At 43.3% G+C, this 20,096-nt stretch overlaps 1 protein-coding gene across 3 annotated transcripts in view; it reads left to right on the top strand.

Annotated features, from left to right (window-relative positions):
* Positions 1-285: 285 nt before the first annotated feature.
* Tbc1d12 (TBC1 domain family, member 12) overlaps positions 286-20,096 on the top strand; it is an 82,236-nt gene continuing 62,425 nt past the window's right edge. For 2 of the 3 annotated variants that reach the window (XR_015640774.1, XM_087590511.1), the window contains exon 1: positions 299-1,123. Coding sequence is in view for 2 of the 3 variants with exons in the window: in XM_087590511.1 (XP_087446637.1) it covers positions 399-1,123 (725 nt within the window). In the remaining variant the exon portion in view is untranslated. Of the gene's footprint in view, positions 1,124-20,096 lie in introns of all 3 variants that reach the window. The other variant, NM_001377114.1, reaches the window with a different exon arrangement.

Here is a 20,096-nt window from a genome sequence, read left to right on the forward strand (position 1 = left end):
CAATGAAGACCTGAACGGTTCCAAGAGTTCTTCACTGTTGTTAGAGAAGGTAAAAACTGTCAAGATAGGAGGACTTAAACTAACTTCGTTAGTCTGCTCTCACAAACAGATCGCCGTCAAGTGATGTGTTTCAGGAGAAATGAGCCTTGCCCACCCTAAGGCTAAGCACTGTCACCCGGCTGGCTGGCGGATCCCAGACTGTCCTCCCGGGTCGCTCTAGCTGCCGTCTCTATGGTTCGGGGACGCGCCGGGTCGCGGCAGGCCCGGCCCCGCTGGTGCGCGTGCGCGATCCCAGCGCGTGCCCGGCCTCCCGCAACTGCCCCAGCCGCGGGGTGGGAGGGGTGGGTCCGGGAACGTTGCGGCGGCCGTGGCCGCGGACGCGTCCCCCGCCGCCTCAGATGATGGGTCCCGAGGATGCCGGAGCCTGCTCGGGAAGGAACGCCGAGCTGCTCCCAGTCCCGGGGCCCATGGGTCAGGACGGGAAGACCGTCCCGGCCACCGGCGGCTTTAGCGGAGGCGCCGTCGCCGCCGAGCCGCCCGGGGAGGCTGGAGAGGAGGAGGCGCCGCCGCCGCGGCAGCTCCTGCAGCGGTACCTCGCGGCGGCTGCGGGCCCGCTGCAGCCGGGGCTCGGCGGGGTGGAAGCGGAGGCGGCGGCGGTCCCCGCGGCGCGCGGCTCAGGCATGACCAACGGAGACTCGGGCTTTTTGCTGCTCCAGGACCGTCGCGGCCCAGAGGAGGCGCGTCGCCGCCGAACCTGCGGCCGTCCCTGCCTGGCGGAGCCCGCGGACGAGGGCGTGGACGGTGCGGGTGGCCTGGACGACTGGGCCGCGCCGCTCGAGGACCCGCTGCGGAGCTGCTGCCTGGCGGCCGGGGACACGGACGACCCGGACCCCACAGCTACCACCTCTGCCGGGAGGGACGTTGGGAGCGCGGAGTCCAGCCTCGGCCTCCCCGACGCCCGCTTCGGCTCTCGGAACACGTTCGAGGTGAGCCGCCGTCAGAGCGCTGGCGACCTCCTGCCCTCGGCGGGGCAGTCCGCACCCTTGCCAGCGGCAGAGCAGGGCCCCGGGGGCACCACGGTTCGGGCTCGACGGAGCGGTGGCTTCGCGGATTTCTTCGCCAGGTATCGCACTGGCCGCGCGAGGGGCTTGGGCGGGGCCGGGAACGGGCTGCCTTCGGGACCGTCGGGACTCAGCTTTGATCTGTCGCTTGGGAAGGGGGACCGGATGGCTTTGTGAGCTACGGGCCTGGAGCCAATCTTGATGTTACTCAGTCCCCAGGAAGCGTTGTGCTTCCAGGTCTGACCAAACTCCTAATGCTATACAGTTTGTTCATCTGGAACATCAGATAACCACCGCCCTATTACATTATTATTATTATTATTATTATTATTATTATTACTACTATTATTATTATTATTATTTAATTGTATTACTAGGATTTGGACTGGGCGGGCGGCAGTATATTCCTACAGGTGTGTTGTAGAAGTCTGCGAAGTTCATTTGCTTGGAATCTAAGCCCATTCCATTAGTTTGGGGATTCGTGACTTTTTAAAAATTTTAACTACATTTTACTTATTTTGTGTCGGGGGTTTGTGTGTGTGCGTGTGCGTGTATCCTTGCGTGGAAGTCAAACAACTCCCACCCTCTGGATACAGGCGAGTCAACTCAGGTCATCAAGTCTAGTGGAAAGTGCCTTTACTCACTGAGCTATTTTGCTGGCCTAGTTTGGGAATTCTTAAGTTCAGAAATGATTTTTTTCTTTTCCTTTTTTGATTTTTGTGGGCTGGTCTCGAACTCACAGAGATCTGCTTGTTCCTGCTTCCTAAGTGCTGATATAGTGTTTGTTTCAGTTGCTTTTACTAAAACTCATTGCTTGTCGGGGGTTCACACTTTGAATACCAGTACTGCTATAGAAGGATGAGGCAGGAAGACTGCCGTGAGGTTCAGGGCAGCCTGGGCTACATAACCTTTTAGTAGATCTACTAGTAGATCAGCCTGGGCTACATAGCAATATCTTGTCTTTAAACAAAGCAAAACAGGCAGGCAGTTAAGTTAGTGCTTAGAATCAGATCCCAGTCGTTTAGCTCAGATTACTGTAGCACTCTAGGGAATGAGAAAATCCCTCTTTTCCTTATCTCAGATAGGCTTCATCACTCTTCATCAATTTCACAACCCTCCCCCCCACAGCCCCGTTGTTAGTTGAACCGAGGGACCACAAGGCAAGTAGCCCGCCTATGTAGTTACATCCTCAGCAACTTCGTGTGGGGTGTGTGTGTGTGTGTGTGTGTGTGTGTGTGTGTGTTTTGGGGGTGGGATTTGAGACACTTTCACGTGAGTTTTTACATTTGAGAACATGTATTTTGTGGGTATGGATTGCTAGAACACTGTAATTATCTGGAAAGACTTCATTTTCCCCCATATCCCATCAAGTTGGTCCTGCTAATGCAGTTGAGGCTAGCCTTAAAACCCCCTCCCACTCTGCCTCAGTTGGGAATTTTCCTCAGCCCCACTCTATTGCTGGGGAGCTTTAATTTTTACTGATGTTTTATCTGTGATTTAACATTCTTGAAATTGAATTCTGATGCCGGACTTTGCATATTCCAGATGAGGCTTTTCTGGCTTACTAGGGAAGGGAAGTTGTGGCAGAACACTGCACATTCCTCAAAAGCAAATATCTTGTCATGTAGATTTTTGACTCTGGGTTTTTGTTGTTGTTGTTTATCTCTAGGCAAATAAAATATCTCCAATTTGTAAAATCTTATCTTTCACAGTTTTTCTTATTTTTATTCTTTTCAGAGATTTTTAAACTATAACCTGAAGTACTAGAAACTCATTTAACATAGCATTATTGTGGCCCTAGGTGAGCCTTGACTTGCCTAGGTAGCTGACCAAGATCCACCTTGATCTTCCTATCTTGTCACTACTCTCTAGGACCGGAGGCTTTAGTTAGCAAGTCTGGTGTATACTATGCTGGGAATCAAATCCAGCGCCTCATGCACACAGGCAAGCCCCTTTACACATGGAGCCACAGTCCCAGCCCCAGCAGTCCCCAGCATTTCTGGTTTAGAAAGTCACATAGTTAGTGTGCCTGTTTGCACACAGTGAGGTGCATTTTATATTGTAGTAGGTGTTTCTTACTCATCTTTCTATTTTAGTATACCCTATTCTTCCTACTTATATAAATTTACAAATATAAAGTTTCTTAAATCAAGAATGGAAAAATCCTAAAAGTTTATATTAGATTATGGGGGCTAAATATGTAGAAACAAGATCTATATTTGTGCCTGTATTTGCAAAAATATATTTAGTTATATTGCTGTTGTTCTTTTACTTTAGTTGCTTTTTTTTTTTTTTTTTTTTTTTTGAGATGGTTAACAGGATAGCCCAGGTTGGTCTGGAACTCACTGTGACTCAGGCAGGTCTCAAACTTCTGATTTTCTTGCCCCAGTCTCTTAAGTGCTAGGATTACAGGTATGAACCACTTGCAAAACTATTCTTAAATCTTTCAGTGACAGCATTCATTATACAAGGCCTCAGAGTGCCTTTAGCATATGCGTTTTGACACCTTGTAGCATTTTATTGAACTATATTTATCTCGGTCAAGTTTTGAGGTCAGGCAGCTTTAGACCTGAAAGGGCTTTGGAGATCACCAATACACCCAGTGTACTCTGAGTGCTTGCTTGGTGCCAGGCACTGAGAATAGACAAGGTTTAGACTGTGTTGTCTCTGATTCGGCTAGTAGAGGAAAAGAGATACGTAGATCTATACTGCAGTTCGTGAACAAATCTAGGCTAGCTTCCATCCTATTCGCTGCAGACAGACATTTCCATCAGATTTTGAACTTTCTTTAACCTTTTATTTGCTCATATGATTATATTATTCATATATCAGAGAGCTGGTTTTTCCTTTTCTGCTGTGTATATATGTGTGTGTGGTATGTATTTTGTGTCTTTGCATGTTCACATGTGTGTGCATTGTCTTCCACAATCACCCTTTACTTTACTATATTGAGGCAGGGTCTCCTAGTGAGCCCAGAGCCCACTCATATGGCTGCTGTGACTAGCTAGCCTGGTCTGGGAGCTCCCTATCTCAGCTTCCCAACTGTGGGGATTACAGGCAGGCGTCCACAGCTACCCAACCTTTATGTGTAGTCCTGGGCTATGAAGTCATGCCCTCATACTCGTGGGGCATGATTTCTGGGCTGAGCCAGCTCCCTGTCCCAAATAACTAGGTATAAATATGAACAAACAAATCCCCAAAATGTAGGCACTTGAAAGCTAACTTCTTTTTTACATTTCTGAAGTTTTTACATTAATTAATTGATTGAGCGAGTGAGGGTACATGTGGGTGTATGCTTGCCAAGATGCATGTCAAGGTTCTAGGCATCATGGCTTCCTTTGTTTTGGATAGAGCAAAGTGAGGAACATTTTCCCCCTTGGTATTTAGTCAAAACCTTAGCTGCATTTTGACCATTTTAAAGGCAGATACTGTGACATTAGTCTCTGAGGTGCAGCATCTAACACTGGTCTGAGTAACCCATTCAAACTGGGTTACATTGCCCACTTTCACGTCTCCTTTACTGTTTTCTGGTTTGTGTAATTGTGACCGAATTTTCAATCCTTAAGTAAAATAATCAGTAAGTACCCGTAGTCCTAGCAACTCAAAAATTATTTATTGTTGTTGTTATTGTCTGCGTGCAGTTGTCAGCTGCAGTTCCTGCTGAGGGGTACCTTTGGGATCAGCTTGCTTTTCAGTGGGTTCTTATTCTCCTCCTTGATCTCTCGATGAAGAAGCTCACTGTTTAAAGACGGCCGCTCAGTGGGTTAGAGGTCTGGATTCCTAATTGCCGGTCTCTCTTTGCATTGTTGCTACTTGTTTGACCTGTTCTATCCTACCTCTTCATGATGGTTTGCATATGCTTGGCCCGGGGAGTACACCATTAGGAGGTGTGGCCTTGTTGGAGGAAGGGTGTCACTGTGGTCACAGGAGACCCTCCTCCAGCTGCCTAATGTCAGTCTTTTCCTGACTGCCTTTGGAACAAGATGTAGACCTCGCAGCTCCTCCAGCACTTTGCCTGCCTGGATGGCGTCATACTTCCTGCCTTGACGATAATGGGCTGAACCTCTGAACCTGTAAGCCAGCCTCAAATAAATGTTGTCCTTTATAAGAGTTGCCTTGGTCATGATTTCTCAACCCCTAAGAATCTCTTCATCCTCTCTGTTTCTCTTTTTTACCTTTTACTACTTTTTCCCTTAGCTAGACAAATTCTATAACCAATGTTTCAAAAGTACCTTCATGGTGGGCATGCCAGTTTTCCCAGCACTGGGAAAACTGAGGCAGGAGGATTGCTGTGAATTAGAGGCCAACTTGACACAGCCTGAGACCTTGATTCAAAAAAGCAAAGCAAACAAAAAAGCTTCATCCTTGTTTTATTTCAATGGTGGGGAGAATTTTATGGCAATGTGTATATTAAGCCACTACCTCCTCTGTGTAAACCACTCAGCAGCAAAAAATAAAAGCATTTTTAAATTTTTTTATTTTTAAAATAATTAATTTTTATATAGGGCCTTAGGCTACCTTGGAAATTGCTATGTAAATGAGGATGGTCTCAAAGAATTTGTTTTAATTCTGTAAAGTGAATTATTTACTCTAGCTAGCCTGTATGAAAGACAAAATCTTGGTATTTTTTTTATAAGCAGTAAACCTAGATTGGGTGGGTTTTAAGCTAGTGTAATTTACATCCCAGCCATATGTCCATTGTATGTCCATTGCTGTTTGAGTCTCCTCTGGATGGCCTTTTCACTCTTTTATCAGCTTGTCCTCAGGATGCACTTTTCCTGGCCATGGGCGCATGGTCCCTCTCCTCTCATCATGGCCTCCTTCTCTCTCTGCCTCCTTTCTTCTTCTCCCCTCACTTGTTCCTCAAGTTCTGTCTTTCTCTTTCTACTGCCCAATCACAGGCTCTAGCCTTCTATTAACCAATTAACTCTAAATCGAGGAGAAAGATTTACACAACAAAGGCCAGTGTACATGAGAATTCTCTCATCTGTGGGCAGCCAGATCTTGGGGTTCAGAATTTAACCTTTGTCTACACAGCATCAGACCAACCCCCAATACCTAGTTCCCTTATGTCTACTTCCTACACGGCTGTACTACCAGGTCCAGTATTTGTTTGTTATTGTCTAATTACGCCCCCCCCCCCATCCATCTGTTGGCAGGGTCTCACTCTGCAGTTCGTAGTACTAGAACTCAGTATGTAGCCAAGGCTGGCCTTGAACTCAGGTACTCCTCCTATTTCAGCCTCACGGGTTACTGAGATTATAGGCGTGAGCCACAGTGACAATCTTAAAGGAATGAAAACCTTGTTTAGTGTCAATTGGGCTTTGTTCTTCAAAGATTTCAAGAATCTGTGCCCATCCACCCTTCTTTACTTTTCAAGGTATGTTTATTTTGTTTTATGTGGATGAGTGTTTTGCCTGTATAGAAGTATGTGCACTACGTGGGCGCCATGACGTGTACAAGTTGTAAGACAGTAAAGTGCTGATCACATGGAATTGGAGTTCTAGTTAGCTGTGAAGCCGTCATGTGGGTTCTGGGAACTAAACTTGAGTCTGCTGTAAGAATTCTTGGGGCTAGAGGAATGGTTCAGTGGTTAAAAGCACTGGCTGACCTTCCAGAAAACTAGGTTCAATTCCTAGCACTCACATGATGACTCACAATTATCTCCAGGTCAGGGGGTCCAACAATCTCTTCTGGCCTCTGCAGGCACTGAGCATAAATACGGTTCATGGTGCACATATATACATGTAGATGTAACACTTATGTACATAAAAATAAAAAAAATAGAAACAAAGCTATCAAGTGCTCTTAACTGCTGAGCCCCCATTTTCTGTTCCTTAAAAATCAAGTAACTTTAAGCTATTTTTTGTGGGTCTTTCAAACAAACTCTTGCTTTCAAACACAAATGACTTCATTTTGCACATACAGTAATAGACTTCAAATATTTACTAAATATTATAGATATGAACTGAGTTAAAAAGGATCTGAAAAATGCTGGTTTTGTTTTTTCTAGACAGGGTTTCCCACTATACCCCTGACTGTACTGGAACTTACCCTGTAGACCAAGCTGCCTTTGAATTCACAGAGGTCTACCTGCCTCTGCCCCGAGCGCTGACATTAAAGCCATCCACTACCACTGTCCAGCTGGGTTCTTTCTTTTCCTTCCATCTTTAAAATAGAAAGGTTGCCAGAGGTATGCCAGGAACCACTCCCTTCGGCTCTGAACTCTCTGTCGAAGATGTGAGATTTGTTTTTGTTTTGTAATGCCTACCTTGGCATAATCATGTTAAACACCAGCTATCCGCTGTTTCATAGACGTAGACGGCGTGAATCAGCAACTTGTGCAGCCTAAGTTGCAGATCTTCTCTAGCGCTGAAATCACAGACATTTGCAACCATCTTCACTTTAGATCTGGTTTTTTCTACTGTAATTTCTTATGTTGTAGAGAAATAGAATCTCTGAAACCTAACCAACTTAATGGAGAAGAAGGACTAGGGTAGTTTTTGTATTGCTTGGGAAGCATTACAGTTTGTATAAATGCACTTCTGTGTGCAATTAGATGGATTCTTATAGAGTGAAATGAAGATTAACTTTAAAAAAAATCGAAGAAGGAACTAGAAAGGAAGGAATGTTGAAAAAGATTAAAATATTTTTATCTTTTTTAAGGGAACATAATATAGACAGGTAAAGCAAATTTTTAGCTTAATTATAAAATTAAGCTAAATTTTAAACTTGGCTTACTTACACTTTTGATACTGTGTTGTCATGGGAAGTTTTAGGGAAAGAGCAGAAACATTTGGAAACTTTGAGGCAGTGCATCTGTTACCGTCTCTAATGTATTCAGAAAGGCAAAGAGAAGTTTTTTCTGAGGCTGCTGTTCCTCCCAGGTTCTCAGCTACTCTTTAGCTCCATGAAAAGCCATCCCAGATGGTGCTCTTAGAGAGCTGCTTGGGACTTACTGCTGAGATTCCTTTCTCTTTTGTCTGTGGGGGTGAGTGGGTAGAGATGTGTGTGTGTGTGTGTGTGTGTGTGTGTGTGTGTGTGTGTGTGTGTGTGTGAATTCACTTGCTCATGCACCTGCTTGTGGAGTCCAGGAGGTTGGTGTCAGATGTCTTCTTCTATCCTTCTCCACATTATTATTATTTTGCTTGTTTAAGACATGGTCTCTCGGGACTGGGGATTTAGCTCAGTGGTAGAGCGCTTACCTAGGAAGCGCAAGGCCCTGGGTTCGGTCCCCAGCTCCGAAAAAAAGAACCAAAAAAAAAAAAAGACATGGTCTCTCGGGGTCACTCTTGGGTAGACTGAATGGCCAGGGAGTCACAGAGTCTATCTTGCTTGCCCATGCCCATGCCCATCACTGGGGTGTTGGGTATGTGAACTCAGGTCCTATGCTTTCTGTCACCACTGACTGACTTTTAAAGAAAACAAAACCAAGGTATTTATTTTGTGTTCATGTAAATGTCACGGAGCATGTGTGGAGGGCAAAGGATAGTTTTGAGACTGAGTCATCTCAGATCCTTCAGTGGTTCTTAGATTTAAATTTTTAAAATTACTTGGAGTGAGAGTTATCAAGAGTGAATTGCTTTGTTCCTAAGTGAAGATTTCTGGATTCAGTAGAGTGTAGAAGGAATCTCCCAGAATCTGAATGTTAACAAACTTGTACCATAGCTCCACTGTCCTGATCGTGGTGGTTCATGAATGGTAATCACTGGAAATGCTTGTGTTTCACTTAGACGACTGATGGGCTCCCTGGGTGGTAACTGAATGATAATACAGCACTCACATTTATATCTCATGGTACTTCTTTGATTTAAAGCTTGGTCTGATCTGCTTATTGTTAGAGAGCAAGAGAGAACAGACCAAGAAATCCAAAATACAGCATTTTACAAGCTTCAATATTCATGTCTGCGCAGTTCATCTCAGCTTTCTTTTAATTAATGGGAAGAGTGCTATTTATGCTGCTTAGGCTGTGTTTGTCTGTTTTAAGAAAAGCTTTAGCTTGTAAAATCTTCCTGGGTTCCCTGATGCAGCAGCATTTTGTACTGTTTTTACAGAGGCTCAAGAAGCCTGTTAACTTCCTCCCTTCTGAAGTTCTGCACAGACCATGGCTCATATCCCACTGAAATTTGCTGCTTTAGCCTTTCTTGAACTCATTTTTGTGGCTAAGTGGGGGAAAACCATGTGACTGTCTGGTTTTTCAGCAAACTCTTTCCTGCAATTAAGACAAGTTCACCTTAGGAAACCAAGCTAGCTACTTTAGAGCGAACTTGATCATCTTGTATTTAACTTACCCCTGAATTTGGCTTTTCAATTCCTTTTTAATTCGAATTTCATGTTGGATATTTTTTTGTGTGTTAAAAAAAGATCTGCCTTCCCCTAACCCCACATAGATTAAAACAGTTAAAATTTGGAACTGAACATGATAGTTTTAAAAAATTAATTTCTAATTCACTTTATATCATAATATCAGCACCCCTCTCCTCCCAGTCTCCTGCTCTTGCAGCTTTTCCCCCCATCCCCCTCCCAGTCTCCTCCGAGAAGGGGGAGCCTCCCGTATCACCCCCCCATTCCTCTCCCAGCACCCTTACCCTCACGTACATCAGTCACTGCAGGTAGGCAAGTGCTTCCTCACTGAGGCAAGACAAGTGACCCAGTTAGGGAAACAGGATCCACAGGCAGGCACCAAATTCAGGGACAGCCCCCACTCCAGGTGTTGAGGGACCTGCATGAACTTGATAATTTTTAAATCAAATTATTCCCCTCCCCTTCTCCCTTCTTTCCTTTCTCCACCCCTCACCCCACCCACACTCCCATCCCAAGACAGGATTTCCCTGTGTAGCCCTGTCTGTCCTGGAACTTGCTTTGTAGACCAGGCTGGCCTGGAACTCAGAGATCCATCTACTTGCCTCTGCCTCCAGAATGCTGGGATTAAAGGCACCACCACCATCATTTGGCTACTGTTTCCTTTTATTTCCTCAAATACTGTAATATACAGGTGCCCCATCCATCAAATTTCCAAATTTGGTTTCATCCAGACTTCAGTTAACTAGAAGCAATTCTTTTCTTATTGTCCCTGAAAAAAAAATGTGTTCAAGAACTTTAACAGCTTTTGGAGGTGGGGTGGGAAGGAGGAAGCAGGCTTTAGATTAAGAAATATAACAAAGCTAATTGCTCTACACTGTTCTTACTCAGGTAGTGAGAAGAAGATGGAAACTGGGAGGCATGGACGCATGATTGCTAATGGGAGCTGCTGCTAGAGAATAAATGTGAAGAGGTTATAGAGAGAAAAGCTTGCTGGGAAGAATAAATGATAGGTAGGTGGGAATTAGCCTCTGGTAATAATTTAGCTAGTACCTTGACCTCTGACATTCAGGGTACAACTATAGATTATGTCTTTCAACTTTTTCTATTCTTTAGGCAGCTTCTACTCTAATTTCTTCATTCTTTCGAAGCTTTTTCTTTTAAATTAAATGTATAGTCTTACTGTGTAGTTTGGCTGGCCTGAAACTCATATAGACCAAGATGGCCTCAAGCACTCTGCCTCCTGAGTGCTGGGGCTAATGGTGTGCACTGTAATTTTAGGTTAGGCTTTACAGCCTGATTTGGGTAAATCTGAAGATTAAAAACTACATGTATGAGGGGTCAGAGAGATGACTCACCAGGTAAGAGTTACTTGCTGTTTCTGCAAAGGACTTGGATTTGGTTCCTAATACCCACATGGTGGCTCACAAGCGTCTGTAACCTCAGTTTCAGGAGATTTCAGACTTTATTCTGGCCCCTGGAGGCAGTAAGCACACACATGGTGCACATATACACATGCAGGAAAAACACTCACATACATAAAGTAAAAATAATTTTTTTTAAACCACACATTTGAGGGCTGGTGAGATGGCTCAACGGTTAAGTACACTGACTGCTCAGGGTCTAAGTTCAGTTCTCAGCAATCACATGATAGCTCATAACCATCTATAAAGGGATCTGATGCCATCTTCAAGCATGTAGGTGTACAGGCAGACAGAGCAATCCTACATTTAAAATAAATTATAAATAAATAGAGGTCTGAATAAAAAGTACATATTTGAAAAATTAAAACAAGTAGGTGTGACACACTTTTGTAGTCCCTGCACTTAGAGAAGGATGGAAGCAGGAAGACCAGAGAGTTCAAGGCTAGCCTTAGCTGCATAGCGAGTTCAAAGCCACCTGGGATATGGGAGACCCTATCTCTAAGCAAACAAAGTAAGATAAATGTAATACAGTTTTATAAAACATTCTTACTTGAGTTCCAGAGCTAAAAAAGGAATATTTGTCTTACTAACTTTAGCTCAGTCAAATGGTATTTAAACCTCTCTTACTCACGAGGAAAAAAAATCATTATTTATTATCCAAAACATGCTGCGGAGAACTTTAATTCTAAAGTAGTTATTAAACTTTCAAATATGTAAGGTTCGCATCTTAACAGTTTCTATATTCTGTTTTTCACTGTAGTGACCTTTTAAAATAGTATCAATAGAGAGTTCCACTGAAGAGTGAAATTTAAGTTGCTTGTTCACTAACTTCCTACCTCTATTTGACTGTGTGTGTGTGTGTGTGTGTGTGCGCTCGCGTGTTTAGATAAGTTCTCCAAATCACAGAGATCTATTTGCCTCTGCCTCCCAGTGTTAGGTATAAGGGCCTGCACCGGCACTCCTGACCCCAGTTGACTCTTTACTCTGTCAGTATTACTAAGAATTAAAGAGTTAGCTAATGTTGGAAAATAAAGGATTTGTTATTCAGAATTGGATATTCCAAAAGTTTTCTATCTAAAGATGAATGATATTTTGTCATTATTTTACAAGATAATCAGCATAATAATTAATCATACACTTGGAGGACGATGCCTGTCTTTGTAATGTAATTCCCAAAGCTCAAAGATATGGTCAGGAATACTAGATAGGTATTTCTAGTTGGTCTTCAAAACCGACACAACTGGGTGTGGTAGTGGTACCTTAGTGCCATTTATGTGGGAGGCTGAGGCAGGAAGATCCCTAAATTGGCCTGAAGGACACAGTAAGAGCTCATCTCAAAAACAACAGCCAAAACAAAGCTAAAAGTAAAAGCCAGTACTGTCCTTTGTGAGGAGTAGCAATTATAACATGTGTTGGGTCAAATGATAGCCCATCACATCGGCAAGGATCTAAGACTTTTGTTTTTATTAATATCATTGAAACAGTGTCCAGCAACATTGTTGTTCATTTTGTAGAAGTATGTCACTATATAGGAAATACAAGATATCACTGGGTATAATTGGAATTTCACCTAACTTACCACACATGAGCAAAATATTAATGAAACCCAGCAATACCAACAACAGCAGAGCTTGCGGTATTTTTTGAGGGTTTACAGATAACTTACCCCATTTGAATTTTTTCAACCTGAGTTCAGTTTCTCCTGGCAGCCTGCTAAAGGTATCATTAGAGTGTTCGTTATGTTGGAGCACAATATCAGCTTGCTAAAGATATCATTAGAGTGTTCGTTATGTTGGAGCACAGTATCAGCTTTGATATTCGTTCTAGAACCACAAAACAAACAAACAAAACCAAAAACCCAAGTCAGTTCCTTGTACGACTTGTTTGTTTGCATGAACAAGCTTGCATGTAGGCAAGCAGTCCAGGCTAGCTATGAACTCCCTCCACTTGAATACTCAGAGTTTGGTTATGCCCTGCCTACCAGGCCTAACCAACACACATAGTTCTTATGAGCTCGTCTTATTGTTTATTTGTTCAAGAAATTTTATTGGGGCCATTATACACACTGTGCATTAGAAAATAGATAAAACATTTTATTTAAAAACTTAAGGGCAGGGCGGTGGTGATGCATACTTTTAGTCTCAGCACTAGGAGGCAGAGGCAGGCGATCTCTGTGAGTTCAAGGGCAGCCTACTCTATGAGGCAAGTTCTAGGACAGCCAGAGCCACACAAAGAAACCCGGTCTCCAAAACCATAAATACTTAAGGGAAGGGCTGGGGAGATGGTTCAGTTGGTAAAGTGCTTGCTATTCGAGCACATTGAGTTCTGATACCCAGCACCAATATAAAACCTTAGTACTGTGGGAGGCAGACATAGATAGATCCCTGGAATTCTCTGGTTAGGGAGCCTGGTGGAATGAGCCTAGTGGTGAGCTCTAAATGCGGTAAGAGACCCTGTCTCAAAAATAATGTGAAGAGTGACTGAGGAAGAAATCCAGCAGCAATCTCTGTTTTTACCTAACACACACGAGCGCATGCCCACACACACACACACACACACACACACACACCCCTCAACCACAAGATACTGATATTCTATAAAGTCAGTATTTAAAATATTCCCTGATTAGTGTTATAAAAGAAGGCTATAGCAGCTTCAAGACAACAAAAATTAACTTTGGAGTAAAAAATGTGGAAATTCTTCACTATAGAGCAAGCTTGCCTTTTTACTAGATGAGGAGGACTGGATTGGAATGAAGCTGTCAACAATACAGACACATAGCAGATGTACAGAATTATATATGAAATAGTACTAAGCCTTTTGTTTTGTTCAGCACAATACTCATCAGTATGATTGGTCCCAAGGTAAATGAAGTAATGTGAAAGCCAGACCCACACAGGTGGGAGCTAAATGTATATGACCAAGTAGGGTGAATCTATTCGATGAGGGGGATTGTAGTGCATGAATCAACTTTGCCTCAGTCTTGGGGATTGGTTCAGACTTTCATACATGCTAGGCAAATGTTCTCACAACAAAAGTGCATTCTAATCTTCATTTATTTTAAGGTAGGCTCTCAGTAATTCGTTCAGACTAGCTCTGAACCCACCAGTCCTCCTTCCTTACCCTCCTGAGTTAAAGGCCTGGACTACTAGGCTGTGCCTCCATGTGCCAGTGAGCAAAGGCACTTCATTAGTGGTTAGTAATTTTGAGTTGGGAAGAAGGGAACTAAGGGTCTCATATAGCTCAGCTGGCTTCGTTGTGGAGCTGAGGACATCTTGATCGTCTGTGGCCTCTTCCTCAGCACTGAGAATACAGACATGTACCACCATATCGGTTTCATATGCTGCTGGGATCAGCCCTGGGCTTCATGCAAGCATTCTGCCAACTGAGCCAGAGGCCTAGGATCCTCCCTTTTAACAACAACAACAACACAAACAGGCAAGAGCTACACAAGCCTAGGATTGTGTTTCAGAACAGTAACTTGTAGCAGTTGCGGCAGGTATTTTGGGACTTGAGGAACCAAGCACTAGGGACAGCTATAGTAGGGAGAGGTGCTTGTTGGAGTTACTGAGTAATAATAAGTGAGACTAGTTTTCGTCAGAGGGGATAGCTAATAAAGCAGGACATACATTTATGTCATTGGACTTTACTCAAACATGGTAAGGGTAAACTTTGCAACCCGACTTTTCTGTGAGGAAAGTGAAATGACACGAAACTACTTGTGTGGAAAGCTAGCTCTTTACTGTATTTTGTAAGGAATTCCTTGGGTTAAGGAAGTGTCAGAGAAGCTATTAGGCTGTTGCTGTGGATGGGAAAGGACACAGATGGGAAAACACCAAGGGTGCAGAGTTGTCTGTGCATCAGTACGTCCCTTCTGTATGGTGCTTTATAACTAGATTGTGGTAGTTACGGCAGTTAACCAATTTGAGAATTAGTGAGCTAATTCAGTGTTAAGATTTACATACACATAAAATAAATCAGAGTCTCTCTTGGTCTCTGTTTCTGTCTCTCTGTGTCTTTGTTTCTCTGTCTCTGTACTGTCTAGGTTTATGCCATCCTGACACAAGCAAGAGTCATTTGAGAGATGGGAACCTCAATTGAGAAAATGGCTCCATAAGATTGGGCTGCAGGCAAGTCTATAGGGCATTTTATTAATTAATGATTGATGCTGGCAGACTGAGACCTTTGTGGGTAGCACTACCCCTGGCTGGTGGTCTTGGCTCTATAAGAGGGCAGGCTGAGCAAGCCATAGAGAGTAAGGCACAGAGAAAGCAAGACATGGAGCCAGTAAGGGCATCAACTCCTGCCTCCAGGTTCTTGCTCTGAGTTCCGACCCTGACTTCATTTGATGATGCACAGAGATGGAGGTGTAAGACAAATAAACCCTTACTCCCTACATTGCTTTGGTTGTGATGTTTCATTGCAGCAATGATAACCCTAACAGGCTCTATGATGTGTGTCTGTCTGTCCTCCACCCTACCCTAGAGATTTGCCTCAATTAAGAGCATTGGCTGTTCTGGAAGAACCAAGATTCTATTCCTAGTATCCACTTAGCCCCTCACACCTATAGCTCCAGTCCCAGGAGAGCTGATGTACTCTTCTGGCCTCCCTGAATTGCAGGTCCAAATATGGTACACAGTCACACATAAATGAAACTCCTGTACACATTACAAAACACATTTTTAAAGAGAAAGAACATATGTTAAAGGTGACTTCCTAATGTGAGTACAACTGAGCTTTATTCTAGAAAGTAAAGAAAATTTTTCCTTTTGAACTGTTTATTTGTTTTGCTTTTGATTTTTCAAGACAGAGTTACTCTGTATAACCCCGTCTGTCCTGAAACTTGCTCTGTAGACCAGGCTGGTTTTGAACTCAGAGATCCACCTGCCTCTGTTTATCAAGTGCTGGGATTAAAGCTGTTTGCCACTACCTGTTTTGGTGAAATATAAAAAAGCACCCATGCTAGTGCTGGCTGTGCTCTAGTAATGTGATTTCCCCGCCCCCAAGGTCTCCATGGTCCCCAGGCAGCAAGTGCCCAACTCTCAGATCTCTTGCTGTGGGTTCTGCTCGCATTCCCAGCCCTCTGCCCTCTGTGGTTAACTGTCACAAATCCCCATAACCCAGCAAAATCAAAACTCTAGAGGCTTGTAATTATCAGTCAGATTTCTATCAGTAAATTCTCAACCCACAAAACGCCCACGCGGTGAACTCAGAGCCAATTGATACTGACACAAGCTGCCCACCTAGATTGGACAATTTGTCCTGTATTAATCCGTCCCCTCTATGATACTCATGGTTACCTGTGGCTATTTAAAGCCGTATGGATCTGATTTGTCCGTCTCTTCCTCCATCTTCCTTCTCCCTGAGTCTACCTCCTGGTCTCTAAAACTCTCAGCCAGACTTCTTTTTCCACTGCCCAGTCATAGGCTATAGGCTTATCTTGTACCTGCCCTCACCTAATACAGACAGCAATCCTCAACCATCATCCTGACTCTTTAGATGAGGCATTAGCAATGTATAGGATGGAACAAATGGGAACTGGAGTGAAGGGTGCATCATCTTGATTGTCGGATAGAGCACAGGAACAAGATTAGTGTAATCTGAAACAGACTTTCACAGGTACTTATTAGATATGATCAAGGCAAGGGACAGAACCGGAGTCATTGTGTCTGCAAAGTGGTGAGGCCATTGAGCATGAGACTTACAGGAAACTATAGATAGCTGCCCCAGAAAGTTGCTTATAAGTGCACCATTGCTTCAAAGTGTGCATTTCATTTGATACGGCTTGTGGCCTTCCACATCCATGTAAGCACACTAACTATGGAGGTATCTTACCTTGTTTATTCACTGTATATAGTGGTGGGTTTCATAAAGATACTGTCTTTCAAGTGTAGTATATTTTATCCTTTCCCTTGCATCCTCTCCCTTCATTCAGTCTTGAGGAAGAACTTTATTTATGTCTATTAGTGTGTCCTTGTATACGGGAGAAGGCCAGAGCAGAGTCTTGGACACAGTGGAGTTGGAGTTAGAGGCCTCTGAAAGCTTCCCAGTGTGAGCTGGGAATTTGAGTCTTCTCTAAGTCATCTTTCCAGTCCCATTTATGAAAAGCCTTTGCCTTCGTTACTGTATGAGGGCTCTGCAGTGCCTACCTTTTTTTTTTTTTTTTTAAGACAAGGCCTTGGAATTCTGTAGAGCTGGCCTTGAACTCAGAGATTTATCTGTCTTTGCCTCCTGAGTGGTAGGATTAAAGGTGTGCACTACCATGCCCAGCTAAAATTCTTAAAACAAAACAACTAGAACCCAACTTTGTAACCTAAATTGTCCCGAAACTTGGCTCTGTAGCCTAGAGTAGCTTCAGACTCACAGGGATCATCCTGTATCAGCTTCCCAAGTGATGAGGTCGCAGCAGGAGCCCTCGCACCAGCTTCAAACACCGCACAAGTGGCACTTTTCACTGTCAGCGTTGCCATCGTTGTGGTTGGTTGGCTGTATCTTTTTTTTTTTCTTCAAAGATTTATTTACTTATTATCTATAAGTTCACTGTTGCTGTCTTCAGACACCAGAAGAGGGCATCAATCCCATTACAGATGGTTGTGAGCCACCATGTGGTTGCTGGGATTTGAACTCAGGTCCTCTGGAAGGGCAGTCAGTGCTCTTAACCGCTGAGCCATCTCTCCAGCCCAGGCTGGCCTCACATTGCCTCTGTGGAGGGGATGATCTTGAAATATGTATCCTCCTGCCTCCATGTCCCTCATGCTTGGACTATAGGTGTGTCATCATGTCTGACTGTAATTTCTGTTCTTTGACAAAGAATAAGTGATGACTTTTTCTTCTTTTTAAATGATTCTAATCTCTGAACATAGTTAGGGTTGTTAAGTACTGTATATTCAAATTTTCTCTTTACTCTTTTTTAATTTTTAGAATTTTTAATAGTGCCAAAGATCTAGCATCATCCTGAAAAAGAAAAATGTTAGAATTAAATAGTTTTTTTTTAAAGTTTCTTACAGGAAAATTCTTTGTGTGGTGTAGTCTGCTGAAAGTATTTTTCAAATGAAAAATAGTTGAGCCTTGGAAAGAATGTAAGCAATCTTTGTGCCAGATTTTTAATCCAAAATACTGCAGGATGGCCAGTGTACTGGATTTTAAAGAGACAGCACTTGAGGCTCTGGGAGTGTGGGATGTACTTTCTCTAGCATGTTCATTCTGGCCTTCTATTCTTCAGGGAAATTTAGGAACAAAAATCAGGAAGTTGATGTATTCTTAGCAGATCAGCTTCTTCTGGAACAAATTTGAAGATCAAGTCATGATTTCCAATTTTTGTTGTTGTTTGAGGCAGGGTCTCTCTTCCTGACTTGGAACTCTCTGTATTAGACCAGGCAGACCTCTGCTTCCAACATGCTGGCATTAAAGGCATGTGCTCCCACAACTGGCCATGGTTTCTGGTCTTTTAAACCTGTGCTCCCCGCTAACACCAAACAAGGCTTCTCTGTGTAGCCCTGGCTGTCGGGGACTTGTTCTACTTGCTCCGTAGACCAGGCTAGCCTCTAAGGTCCACCTGCCTCTGTCTCTGAGCGCTGGAATCAAAGGCCTGTGCCTCCATTGTCCAGCTTCTACTGTTTTGATTGGAGTAGTTGCCATGTCTTTTTGATACAATGATATGTTGGCAGTTAGGAGAGTCAGAGGGAGGCAGTTACAGTTTTTTATATTGTCAAATTCCAGTTTGAGAAATCATGAAATTTACTTACGATGCCTTTTCTCTTATGTAGGCTTAAAATTCTTAGAGGTCCACTAGAGATTTATTACTTAAGGAATTGCAGAGACAGGGGCTGGAGAGGTGGCTCCGAGGTTCAGAGTACTTGTTGCTTTTCTAAAGGACTGGGGTTCAGTTCCCAGCACCCATATTTGGTGGCTTACAACTGTATGCAACTCCAGTTCCAGAGATCCTACACCTTTTGGCCTCTGTGGAGATTGCCACATGTGATATGGCAGACATACATGTAGGTAAAACACCCATACACATTTAAAAAAAAAAATCTTAAAAAGAAACCACAGGCAGAAAACTTGTATCAGTAAGGTTTGTTCCTTACTGACCATTTTTTCCTTTGATAAAGTAGACACATGCGCTCTCATTAATCCCTGTGATAAAAGGAGTGAAGAAATCTTGGAGTACAACGCACAGAGATAGGTGAAAAGATAAGGTCTAGCTGTCATTTGTCAGCTGTGGTGAAAGCACACGGGGGGGGGGGGGGTTCATTGCTAGACTTCCTTTGCTTTCCTTCTTACACCAACATCAGTGTTCCTCAGTATGCCTCTCCTCTTCTTCCTCCTCCTTTTTTAATTTTTTAATATTTATTATGCATAAGGGTGTTTTGTCTGAATTATGTCTCTGCAAAACACGCATGCCTGGTACCATAGGAGGCCAGAAGAGGGCGTCAGATCCCTTGGGACTGGAGTCATAGCTGTGAGCTGCCATGTGGGTGTTGGTTTTGGAACATGCTTCCTCTAGGACAGCCACTTTTCTGAGCCATCTTTTTTCTTTTATATTTTCAACAATACAGAAAACCAAACTTTTGTTTCTTAACTAGTACTGTTCCTTAGTTCTCTTTTTAAACTTCCTTTTTGCTAGAAAGATTAAAATATATCAATAAGGTTGAAGTTGATGCATTTGTGTGCTGATAGGTGTATATGTGAGCATGTTGTGTATGGGAGGGTGGTAGTGGTGGGAAATGAGTTAAGAGAAGATTAGTCCTCCCGTTTCCCAGTCTCTTTATGTATTGACAAAGATGCCTAACGGTAAATTGGGTGCTGGGTGGAAGTGTGTTACCCGCTGCCCTAGCTACTGGAACTCTGTGTCTCCTGCATGTTAGGTGGGTGCACCGTTCTGTAACTCACAATTTTTCTGATATGCAGTAACTGTTGTTACAATTTTTTATCCTATAAGAATTATATTTATTTGCGTGAGTGATGGTGTATAGGCAAAGAACATGTGTGGAGGTCAGAGAACAATTAGCTGTAGTTCTGTTCTTTCCTACCATGTAGGACCTGAGGATAAGTGTCCTGCACTGGCCTTGATTTATAATCCTGCCTGTGATCCCAAGTGCTGGACCCGAGATGTTATCACCACACTCAGCTTTGGTTGTTTTACACTTGTTTTCTCTGCAGACATGGCCCTGGAAAAGTAGCTGAGAGTTAGTTCCATAAATAAATCCACAGGCAGCAGGAAGAGAGATACTAGACCTAGTGTGGTCTTTTGAAACCTTAAAGCCCACCTGCAGTGACACACTTCCTCTAATAAGACCATACCTCCTAG

The sequence above is a fragment of the Rattus norvegicus genome, chromosome 1 (genome assembly GCF_021556685.1).
Source record: "Rattus norvegicus strain SHRSP/BbbUtx chromosome 1, alternate assembly SHRSP_T2T, whole genome shotgun sequence".
Classification (NCBI taxonomy): domain Eukaryota; kingdom Metazoa; phylum Chordata; class Mammalia; order Rodentia; family Muridae; genus Rattus; species Rattus norvegicus.